Genomic DNA, 12,282 nt, shown 5'->3' with positions numbered 1-12,282 from the left:
TGAGCAGATGTCAGATACTTACTGAGTCACCCAGGGGCTCCCCTTTCTGGAGTTTTTGATGAAGTTTGTGAAGGTAGCATATGTAAATTGTTTTAAAAGATCATTTTAGAATTGTAATCCCAAAGAGGCCAAAGTACATTGTAGACAGTGTTCTGCAGAGACGAGTTCAGGGCCTTAAAGATCCAGCAGCTGAGTAGCACTGACTTTCCTTCATATGTTTTTGAATACCTACAGTGAAGTTTTTTGTGCTTTGTTTCAACAGTTGGATATTCCTGGCTTCCCCTCCTGAAGGATGGAAGAGTGGTAACAAGTGAACAGCAGGTTCCCGTCTCAGCCAATCTCCCGTCTGGCTACCTTGGCTACCAGGAGCTTGGGATGGGCCGGGTACAGGACTTTAAGATTCATTTATCCCACTACTTTCAGAAAACGTGAAAAATCAACTAAAGCAAGAGTAACACAAAAAAGCACACCGTGTTTTTGCTGGTTCCAACATTTTGGTTTTAGTTATTCATTTTCAAGTAAACATAGGCTGGTGGAAGGCAATACTCTCGACAGCACAATTTAGAATTACGGTTCGGGCATTGTAGAAGCCCTGAACTAGCAGCATCTCAGCGGGCAATGGCGATGTGGAGATGCTGGATGACATAGGAGTTTTTCACTGCCAACTAGCCGTGCTCGAACAGGGGTGTGTTCTCAGAGTCACTCTGAGTATTAGGAATTGTCTCCAGCTTAGAGGAAGTCAGGGTAGCCTGTTCTGATACATTTCTGATTCAGAAAAGCCTGGATTTTCTTAGATTTCTCTAATTGGTTAGTTGGTTTTGCATTTTTTAAGCCATCTTACGTTTTATAGACTTGAGTTTTATAACAAGCTTAGGTTTTCATTTCATTTTAAATGGCTTTTAATGTTTTTCTGCATTTAAGTCGTGCCAAATTTGGGTCCATGTTTTGGAAAAATCATGAAAATATTCTGAAATCAGGGGAAATCATGTAAACTTCAGTTAAAATTGCTAGTCTGAACAAGAAAAAAATGGAGGTTTCAGAAATCAAAATAAGCACACATAGATGATTGGCCCTTAACCCATGTTAGGACTTCTTCTGCTGGCCTATTTGCTGGATGCAGCATCTTCTGCCACCACTTTCATGTTCCTGAGCTCTGGGTTGTCTAAGTCATTGGTGAAATAGGATTCTTTCCCTCTCAAATGGACAGTAATTCCACAGCTGCAACTAAGCAAAAGATAACTTGGAAAATCCAGGAAGGAGGGCAGTGAGGGGAAGAAAGTGGGGGGAAATGAGTATCAGTTGCATCCCTGCTGTTAGACAGCCGTGACTCTTGAGTCACTGATGCTGTTTGGGCCTGTGACTCCTCTTCAGACCCGTCCGTGAACGTGGTGTTTGAAGCCAAGGTCACTGATTTGTTGGGATGGTTTTTTTTTCCCCTTCCCTATCTTTTCAGCATTATGGTCCAGAAATTAAATGGGTAGATGGAAGCAAGCCACTGCTGAAAGTTTCAACTCATCTGGTTTCCACAGTGTATACTCAGGTATGTGTTATTCCAGTAGCATTGGCAGTGATGGCTGAATGAATGAGTTTGCACTATTTTTTGGTAAAACGAAATCCTAATTGATAATGTCATATGGATATATTTTTACTCTAGAGGTCCTTCATTGAAGAAAGTGCATTATAAGGTGCTCTTATGTACTGATATAAATGAATAATATAAGTAACATTTCTCAACAGTTTTCTTCTTTTGTTGGAGGATCTTTGAAATCTTTTTTAAAATTTATTTTTTATTTCTTTGATATTTTCATTTTTATATGATCAGTTTCATTGTTTAAATAAAACATGCATGCTCTAAGAAGCAGATATTCCTGTTTCCACAGCATTATGCTAACAGGCTTGCTTTCTTTCTCTCCTTTTTTTCCCCGCCCCAGGATCAGCATTTACATAATTTTTTCCAGTACTGCCAGAAAACTGAATCTGGAGCCCAAGCCTTAGGGAGTGAACTTGTAAAATACCTTAAGGTATCAGGTCGCTTTCTTAGTAACCCCTTTTTAATGAGTTTGGGGTAGGTTGGGTTTTCATTTTGGTGGTGAATATTGTTCTTAACCACTTGCGAACCTGGGAAGGATGCTCTCGGCTAGATATTCTCACACTGATAGTCTGTGTGGTGGATAGTCATGGTGGCAAGAAGTGGACTCAGAAATAGGACAACTCCAGAACACTGTATGTTAACTCTACTGGAATTAAAATTAAAAACTTAATTTAAAAAAAAAAAAGAAGAAAAAGCAAAGAAATAGGACAACTCCTGCCTTCATCCTCATCCCACATATACTGTTTTTAGGCCAACCCCAAACACATTGTTCTCTGCATAGAAAATCACTCACTAGCACAGGCTATCAGTTGAGTGCTCCCCGGTACAGAGCACAGTAACAGGCACATAAGAAGCAGTGACTTTAGACCCACTGTTAAGTAATTTCTAGTTCACCATAGGTGATAATGTAACCTTGGAGAATGTGTGCTAGGTGGGGGAACCCTCCCCCGCAAAAAAAACCCAACTGGAAGAACCAAAAGAATGCACATGATGATCACCTTCTTACCCAACCCCAGTGTTGTGCTGGGGTTGGGGTCTCCCAGCATCCTGGAACAGCGAGAGCAGGGTGGGGTTTATGTAGGGGAGCATTATCCAGAATGTGGTTCCATGGGAATGTTTTTTTAAAAGGAGAGTAGCTAAAAGAGCGCCCTAGGCATGAGGACAAATAAGAAATGTGAGAAAAGGGGGCACCTGGGTGGCTCAGTCAGTTAAGTGACCAGCTCTTGATTTCAGGTCCGGTCACAATCGTGGGGCCCTGGGATTGAGCCTTACATCAGCCCCCATGCTCAGCGGGGAGTGGACTTGAGATGCTCCCTCTCTTACTGCCCTCCCCCCACATGCTCACACTCTCTCTCTCAAATAAATAAATCTTAAAGAAAAAAAAAAAAAAAAGAAATGTGGGAAATGGAATATGAGTTTGTCCGACTTCAGCAAGGAACGTGGAATGAAGAGTTCTGAAATCACTGCTTGGCCAAGTTTCCTTTCAGGTATCTCACAGAGAGCCTTAGGAGTTTAAGAAGAATCTTTGAATTAGTTTTCTGTTGCTGCTATAACAAATTACCATAAACTTAGGGGCTCCAAACAACACGAATTTATTTTCTTAAACTTCCCTAGGTCTGAAGTCTGACACAGGCCTCACTGGGCCCAAATCAAGGTGTTACTAACATGGCTGAGTTCCTTTCTGGAAACTCTGGAAGTGACTCTGTTTCCTTGTCCTTTCCCAGCTTCTGAAGGTTGCCCTCATTCCGTAGCTAGTGATCTCTTTCTCCATCTCAAAGCCAACAGCGTTCCATCTCTGACCATTCTTTCCTTTGGCATGTCTCTCCTGGCTCTCCCCTTCTGCCTCCCTCTTCTGACTTTAAGGACCCTTGTGAGGACATTGGGTCCACCTGAATAATCCAGGACAGTCCCCCTACCTTAAGGCCAGTCTTAATTCCCTTTTGCCATGTAACATATTCACAGGTTCTAGGATTAGGATGTGGACATCTTTGTCCCCTATTCTGCCCGCCACTGCCTTCCACTGTTGAGATAGATTTCTTCCATCCTTGTTTGGAACTGATTGGAAATTGCTTGGGGTTAGGCTCTTAAAAAAAAAAAAAAAAAAGTTTTTTCCTTTATTTGAGAGAGAGCGAGTGAGCGTGTGCAGGGTTGGTGTCTTAAGGTCACACAAGGGCCATTGCATGTCCGCAGAGCCTGCATGCGATGGAAGGTCACGTGATGATCGCCTTCTTGCCCACCATCCTAAACCAGCTGTTCCGCGTCCTCACCAGAGCCACCCAGGAAGAAGTCGCCGTCAACGTGACCCGGTAAGAGGCGGGTAGGCGGATGCCTCCTTCCCTTTCAGTCTGTCCACATCTGGAGCACGGTCATACATATCTGGGATGCGAGTATGTGTTGACCATTATATTTAAGAAATTTCTTTTGATCCCATGTGTAGGGACCCCCATCTAATTCCTCGTTTCCTTGTTGCCTGTGGTGCCAGTAGCATCATCGTTGTTCTGCAGCTACTGTGTAATAATGAAATGTTCTCATTCCCACATTACTATTCATTGCTTTGTTCATTTCTGTGGTGTGTAGGGTCATTATTCATGTGGTTGCCCAGTGCCATGAGGAAGGATTGGAGAGCCACTTGAGGTCATATGTTAAGGTATGTAAAATAAACGGTCCCAGTCATGTAAATCTGTGGCTCTCCAATTTTCCTTCTAAGGACTCATTTTTTTTTTAATCTAGTTATTTTGGGATGAAACTTAATACCTCTGCTTTCTCTTCCATACCTATAGCCAGTGCCTTATACCTGAACGAGAGGAAATCCAAAGAGAGGCAGCCATTCATTTATTTACTTAATTTTGTTTTTCAATATATTTCTTATAATGGGTTTTGCAAATAATAATGACATGGAGTTTTAAAAAGAAGACTTTTAAGTCACTCTTGGTAGGCCTTTGGTACAGCCCTATTATTTTAATTTTTCTTTTTCACAACTAAAATTTGCAGTAGAACTGTTTCTCCTGAGATGAAAAGGTTAGCGCTGGCCACGATAAATGAGAGAACTATGTGGGACGGCAAGAGATATCACTAGGAGGAATATCAACGGGTTCTTCATTTATGTAACACTATTCCATAGACAGAGTGGCGGTTACCATTCTGAAAAGTTACACACGTGGTGTTTAGTCTTAGACACTTCTATAAATTATAGCTATGGAATCAAGTCACCCAGTGTCGGGTGACACATTCCTTGAAGTCCTTGGGAGGTGGAGTTGTGGGCTGGAGGACCACTGACCTGAGCCAGGTGGTTCCTGTATTGTGATGGGTTCCCTGGAATTATCCTGGGCTCCTCTTTGTGTCCCCCTTACCCCCTTCTGTTTCTACACCTTCCTCTCCCACCCCGCACTTGTGCCTCAGTCCCTCACCGCCATCCATCCCTTGGAGCCTCTCCTGCTTTCAGCCCATCCTAGATAACCAGGACATTAAAATATCTTTCCCTTTTCTTCAAAGTATGCTTACAAGGCTGAGCCGTACATTGCCTCCGAATACAAGACAGTGCACGAAGAGCTGACGAAAGCCATGACCACGATTCTCAAGCCTTCTGCTGACTTCCTCACCAGCAACAAACTACTCAAGGTATGTTGCAGGGCTGAGCAGTGCGGCTTTCCGTCATGGAAATCGGTGGGAGAAAATCCAAACGCCATAGCCCAATCTGCCCACCCTTCTGTGTGCGTTTACAGACCGCCACCACCTCCGGCAAAGGGGTAAAGAGTTAGTGCTTCGGGACCAACTTTGCTGCTTATACTTGTGCTTCTATCAGACCTGCAGAATATTACTGTATTTAAAATATCACGGGCTCTTAAGTTTTAAGAAGTCATTACATGCGAACGAGTGAAGGACATGGAGGTGGCGATTATAAAGGCGGCATCGGCAGGGGAGGCTCAGTCAAGAGGAAAATCCCAGATGTAATCCAGCGGTGCCGCTTGTTGGCTGTGCCGTCTAAGTGGGAGGCAGGAGAACAGCTGCCTTGCATGTACCTCTGGTCCGATGATGTTTTGCCCAGTGGTTGAGCCCTGCTTTGCGGTCACCCCTGTTTCGTGTCTGTAACATTGTCAGCCTAAGAGAGTAAACACCTCGCCTCCTGATTATTGTATATCTCACCTGGATCCTTTTTTTTTTTTTTTCTTTCAGTATTCATGGTTTTTCTTTGACGTTTTGATAAAATCCATGGCTCAGCATTTGATAGAGAACTCCAAAGTTAAGGTATGTCACTTCCTATCAGGGCTGGGGTGGTGGCTCTAGGGGAAAGTCTTTTCGGTGCTTTGTCGCTCTCATTCATGAATGCTTTCTGTTGCCAGTTCCAGCACAGTCCTAGGTGCTTTCCAAGTACGAAAGCATTTTATTCCAAGTACTGAAGCCACAGGACTGTCATAAAGTACTTCCCCGCATTTTATAGAGGAAGAAACTGAGCCCAGAGCGAGTTCCTTGCCGAGGCCACACTGCTAGTGAATGGAGGGGGCCGGGTGTTGAGAACAGTCTGGCTCCAAAGCCCACTGTTCCGAAGCATGTGTTACTAAGTCCAAAGAAAACTCTGTCTCCTCCTTTGTATAGCTTGGAAGTCTTCAAGTCTGTTGAAATGAGATTAACAGTTTAAGCATTTAATTTAAATGTAATTACCGAGCCTTGAACATTGTAGACCTTTCTCAGGGCCTTAGACAAGAATGTCTGATGTTACTTTACGTCCTCTGGAAGCAGTGAAGGGACTCTGAGATAGCTTCTTGCTGAGGGGCCTGGGTGTGTGTGACACTGTGGGTCCCCATGCTGAAGGCATCCTAGGGATACAGGTAGCCTGTCCCTTCAGTTTTCTCTGGACCCATTGCTGTCTGGGTGTGACTGGCTAGTGCTGGCTGTCTGAAGCTCAGTGTAGATACATTTTTGCAAGATTCAGCGGTCAAGTGACAAAGCCCCTTTTGAGATGTGCATATTCTTGGAGTTGCCATCACGACCCTGAATGCTCTCTGCATTGCGTTGTGCAGGGTCTTGAGTCTCGTGGAGAGCAGGAGGCCCAAGTGCAGGGAGCAGGTCACGGTACCGAGCAGTCTTTCACAGTGAATCAAGGGAGGACAGGGGAGCCACAGGGAGAGAGGGTGAAGGTCAAGTCTCCCTGCACCGGGGGTCAGACTCTGGGAGAAAGCCTTGGGAGAGGCTGCTGGGTTTCGTCGGGCAGAAGGTTAGAAGGTTGGCAGCTCAGAACTGAAAGCCACACTTTCTCCAGTCGAGCGGGTGCCTGACCAGGTGGTTTCCTTTTTCTTTTCTTCTTTTAATTCTGGTTTTAGTGCACAGGAAGATGCCAGATGGAGGTGGACCCTGCTTTCCACAGAGTAACACGCCATCTAAATCATGCCCGGATAGCTTGCCAAGTGAGAAACCTAGCAGATTATCCACTTGGCAGTATGCAGCTAAGTGTGTGGGCACGCGTGCACGTGCGCGTGCACACACACACACATGCGTGCAGGTCACTTGGATGTAGTACTTTCATGTTACAAATGTCATACGCACGATAGGCTGTGGGCTTGCCTTGGTTCGCTTGGGCTACCACAGCAAGTACCACCGCCTGTTTGGCCTTAACGATTGTGATTTATTTCCACACAATTCTGGAGACTAGAAGTCTGAGATTAAGGTGTCTTTAGGGTTGGTTTCAAGGTCTCCCTTCTTGGCTTGTAGATGGCTCTCTTCTCCCTGGGTCTGTGCATTGTTTTCCCTCCGGCATTGTCTGTGTCCAGATCTTCTCCTCTTATAAGGACACCAGTCTTGGTGGACTGAGGTTCACCTTCATGGCCTTGTTTTAACCTGATTACCTCTTATAGACTTTGTCTCCAAATATGTTCACATTCTGAGACTGTGGGTTAGGACTTCAACATGCGAATTTTAAGGAGACACAATTCAGTCCATAACAAGGCCCCAATGGGTTTTTCATTGTTTTTGGCTCTAAATAAATATAATGACTCCAGAAAGACTTGCATATATTTAAAAATATAGCTGTTTGTTCAGAAAGCATTCATTGAGAGCCTTTTATTTATATGCAGGCTCAAGGGTTACAAAGTTAAATGAGGCATGGTTTATGCTCTCACAGAGTTTAGGTGGGAAAGTGCATGGCTAGACCACAGGAGCAATGGTCAGAGGTAATGAACACTTTTGAAACACCCACAGAAGTCTAAGTATCGGGCTCCTTAGTGGCTCAGTCAGTTAACTATCTGCCTTCAGCTCCGGTCAGGATCTCAGGGTCCTGGGATCAAGTCCCGCATTAGGCTCCCTGCTCAGCTGGGAGTCTGCTGCTCTCTCTGCCTGCCACTCCCCATATTTGTGCATTTGCTCTCCCTCTCTCTCTCTCAAAGATAAATAAATCTTTAAAATAAATAAATAAAATCTTAAAAATATAATAAAATCTTAAAAAAAAAGGAAGTATAAGTATCAATAACATCTCTTTCTGGAAACCATGGTAGAAAATTTAATAGAGTAATTTAACTGCCTGTGTTTTTTTTTTTTAAGATGCTAAATTAAACCATAAAAATATAGGGATGGTAGGGACCTGAAAGCTCCCTTCTGGTCCAGCTCCGCCCCTGTGCCACAGAGGTCGAGATGGGTACAGACCCGTGAGGTGCCGTGCCCGGGGTCACACAGCAGAGCAGAACCTCGAGGTCATGCTAGAGTCACAACCGGCTGCTCCCAGGTGATCCGCCCTTTCCAGCCTTATAACTCAACTCTCCAGCACTTCTGGGCCTTCCAACACTTTGTTTGTCGTACTTTTTAGAACAGACTGCTCAAATGCTACCCTGCACAACCTTTTCTGTACGTTAATTACATCTTGGTCCTGAAAGAATATTCAGAGAGTTTTTGGAAGTGGTTTATTTAAAAATTGTTATCCAGCATAAAAAGAAACACTCTAGCATCCAAAAGGAGAAAACTTAGCCATAAGATAATTTACTATAAAAAGAGATTCAAAATACCTACTTACCACTTTGGAGAATTTAACATTTCACTTTTAGAGGGCTCCCCTCTGACTTCTTCTGTGCGACGCCTTCCCCGAATCACATTATTGATCTTCTCACATATTTTGAAGGTTTTATTCATTTTGCCTCCTATCTTAGAAATAATGAATTTTACGTGTTTGGGTTAGTTATTTTTAGGTCTGTCTTTATTTACATCTTAGGAAGTATATGTCCTTGTCCCTTATCCCAGGGTTCTGAATTGAGAGAACAAGTTCATATTCACCATTCCTGTGTCATTTGTGATTTCCAAAATCATGATCAAATTCCCTGAGAGTTTTTATACTTTCAGACTGAGGATTATTAGTACATGCAATGTGTTTATAATCTTGACCTTGATTTTTTTCCTCTTTGGTATAGTAGGGGCACCTGGGCCACAGGCTCATGTAAGAGCCATATAATGCTGTCAGTGCAGCTGAAAGTGCCCTTTCCAAGACTTTTTAGCATAGACCAACATTTGGAGGCCAGTTTATGTAGAGCTGGTGCCTTGGGTGAACACTCTTGCTGGTAATGGGGTCATTCTGTCTACTGCATATTTATGTAGAAGGAGATGCCCCTGAAGCAGGTGCACCCTGGTAGGTCTGTTTCTAATGCTCCACTCTTGAACATGGCCACATGTCCACCTCCCCATCCCAGCCAGTCCAACTACACTTTGTGCCATTCGCCGAGGAAGGCTGTAAATCACAGCGTCCCTTTGAACTAGCATCTAAAATAAGCAATTTCCTTACTACCGCAGATGGACCTGGAAGTTTGGGTTGATTACATGTGACCGTGCCAGACCCAAGTGTTCCATAGGTGATGTGTGCTTGGAATTTACAATAGGCAGTTTTTGAGGAAAATATAAAACCGACCTCGTCAAAGCCTACTAAGGAGTTCCCAACTCTGAACCCCACTCAGCCTCTATGCTCAACACATTTTAGGTGTTCCTTCTCTATCACTTATAGTTAGCAGCTATAATTTCAGCAGACTCTTTTGGAATTTCCTCTCCTCCCACCTCGAGTCAAGCCAAATTGCTAGCATTGCACAGGTGTACGTCTCGCAAGCTGGAAAATGTGGCCTACGATGGGGTGAATATATAACCTTAGTTAGGCGTTTAGCCATCAACCATTTCCTGACTTAATTGAGCAAGGAAAGAGTGCTCAAATGAAAAGTAGGGAAAGGATGGTGTGGTTCATGTTTTAAACGAACTGTGCGCGCTTCCCCCCCTACTATAAATGCGTGATGGCAGAATGGGAGTGTCCACACTTCCATCCCCCAGCACCTGTTTGGAACAGTCACTGGCAATGCACAGAGCACGGAGAAGTGATGCCAATGGCATAGATGGTGCATCGCCAGCCCCAAGCTGATGCCATCCCGGGGCAAAGAAGACATTCAGCTGGGCACACACAGTTAAGAGAACAGAGCAGAAGGGGTCTGTGTGAGCTCCAAAGTGAGAAATCAATGTGGAGGTTGGTGGGGAGCTTCCACATTTGGGGAGAAGACAATGAGCATGAAGCAGGAGAAAGGGCTCATAACCCAGGTAAGGCCAGGAAAATGAGGTTTATTAGCTAATAGGCTTATTTATTATATCTTAGGGAGCTGTAACATAGTCTCAGTGTCCTCTCCTTTGAGCTGGCGCGTCTGTACTCACCACCCTGGTCAGCTGCCCATTACCCTGGATTATTTTCTTCCGATTCAGTGGATAGTAGTCTCCATAACAACATCTAATTATGGTGGTCTTTATCACCTTTAGAGGCGTCTTACCTTACTGTTTTGTTGCCAGATTAGGGCTCCTGATAACGTGTTGGTCATTTCAGTCTTCAAGGCACTGAGCTGACGTCTGATGACAGAGCAGCTTCATTGCTCTGTTGGTGTGTTAATTATCCACTGTTCTTCATGACGTTTTCTTTCTTTCTAATGAAAACTAATTATTGTAGGATTTTTAAAATAAACATAAAAGGAAAGAGAAAAGTTGAATGAACCACATGTTTGAAGCTCTGTCACTCATCTTCCGCAGTTACTGGCCTGCTGCCCTTACGACTTCATATGTCCACCATCACACTGTTTTTAGAGCATTTTAAGAACTATCACCAAAGATTTTACATTTCATCTGTAAAATCTTGAGTGTGCCCTCTCTAACAGATAAAGCCTTTGAAAGAGATGGAAGCACCATACCATAATGACCCTCAACAAAGTCAGCGGTATTTCTTCATTACCATCGGACACCCTGTCTGTATTCAGTTTCCCCAGCTGTTTCAGAAATGCCCTTTTACCATCACCTGGTCCGAATCAGGACCTAAACACAGTCTTCACATTGCATGTGGTTGATGTGTCTCTGAAGTTTCCTGGATTTTCAAACTGTTCCTTCCCCATTTATTTGTTTTTTAATGCAGTATATTTGTTGAAATGGGAGGACCATTTGTCCTGCGGAATTTCCCACATCATAACCTCACAGTGTTACGGGGCATGGTCCTCTGTCCCCCGTGGTTCCCATAAACTTGTATGATGTTGAAGCTCAGTTCGATTTAGGTTTGGTTTGCTTTGGGGCAAGAATACTTCATAACTGGTACTATTGCATCACATGGGGAGTCTTAAAGTATCTGGTTGTCCCACTTTTAGTTTTGATAATAGTGACTAATAGATTAAGTGGTGCCAACCCCAACCATCCACTTTCATGGTTTAAGCAGCCATCGACTAATTCTGGAGGCATCAGGTATTTCTGGAGAGACCGTTCTTCAGGAGTAGCCAGCTTGGGTAGCAGGCAGGTATGCCTGGTGGTCTGCGAGGTGGCCTGACTTGGGGTCCAGGAAGCGATCATCATCTATTGAGGCTGACCCCTCAGGATATAGAGTTACGGGTTGCATATATAGAACAAAATCCCTTTGGCATTTCTAATTTTACAGTTTTGTTTTTGGAAGTGGGGAAACTTCAAATACTTATTATTATTACTTGATCCTTCCTTCACGGGGCTCTTGATTTTGTAAGTTTGCAAAGATTGTTTTATTATTGGTTTGAGAATTGAGATTATTATAAAGCTGGCATTTCAAAATTCATAATTGGTTCTGGTATTTGATGCATGAAATAATGCATATAGAAATCACTAGATTTCAGTTCTAGTTTTAGAAAATACTGTTTCTTGATATTGGGTTATGGGTTTGGCTGTAGTAAAACAGATCAAAATAATGGTTTAAATAAGACAAAAGGTTCATTTCTCTCTTTTGGAAAATTATAAGCCAGTAGATAGCTCTGAGAGTGGGAGGCTTGTTCCCCAGGGTCATTTGAGGACTCAAGCTTCTCTCCAGTTATCCAGCCCAGGTGTCACCCTCATCCACATGGTTGAAAAGCTGGCTCACCCCCTGCACCACATTCCAGGCAGTGGTGAAGAAGACTTGGAAGGCAATCATCCCATGGACAGGGCTGGGAAAAGCATCGTTTTCCTCTTAAAGCCCATTGGCTAGAACTCAGTCACATGGCCTTTCTCTGGACTCAGGTTAGGCTGGGAAATGTAGTCTCTAGCTGGGCAGCAGCTTGCACGTGTGAAACCCAGGGGTTTCACCACTGAAAGAGAGAAGGAAAGTCAGTACTTAGTGAATCTCTCTAAACTTCAATTTTCTCATTTGTAAAATGTGGGTGAAGATAGCCCCCTGTTGTGGCTGTTAGAATCACATGCATGAGTGGATAAAT

The 12,282-nt window shown here is 43.7% G+C and overlaps 1 protein-coding gene across 23 annotated transcripts in view; it reads left to right on the top strand.

Annotated features, from left to right (window-relative positions):
- The window catches only part of DOCK9 (dedicator of cytokinesis 9), a 211,915-nt gene that overhangs the window by 124,956 nt on the left and 74,677 nt on the right, over positions 1-12,282 (top strand). For all 23 annotated transcript variants that reach the window (XR_014303301.1, XR_014303302.1, XM_082700809.1 and 20 more), the window contains exons 21-27: positions 263-384; positions 1,454-1,540; positions 1,932-2,021; positions 3,782-3,897; positions 4,169-4,238; positions 5,084-5,209; positions 5,765-5,836. Coding sequence is in view for 21 of the 23 variants with exons in the window: in XM_082700809.1 (XP_082556935.1) it covers positions 263-384; positions 1,454-1,540; positions 1,932-2,021; positions 3,782-3,897; positions 4,169-4,238; positions 5,084-5,209; positions 5,765-5,836 (683 nt within the window). In the remaining 2 variants the exon portion in view is untranslated. The remainder of the gene's footprint in view (positions 1-262; positions 385-1,453; positions 1,541-1,931; positions 2,022-3,781; positions 3,898-4,168; positions 4,239-5,083; positions 5,210-5,764; positions 5,837-12,282) is intronic.

Source organism: Mustela nivalis (assembly GCF_964662115.1).
Source record: "Mustela nivalis genome assembly, chromosome: 15".
Classification (NCBI taxonomy): domain Eukaryota; kingdom Metazoa; phylum Chordata; class Mammalia; order Carnivora; family Mustelidae; genus Mustela; species Mustela nivalis.
This window is presented reverse-complemented; position numbering and strand designations above follow the sequence as displayed.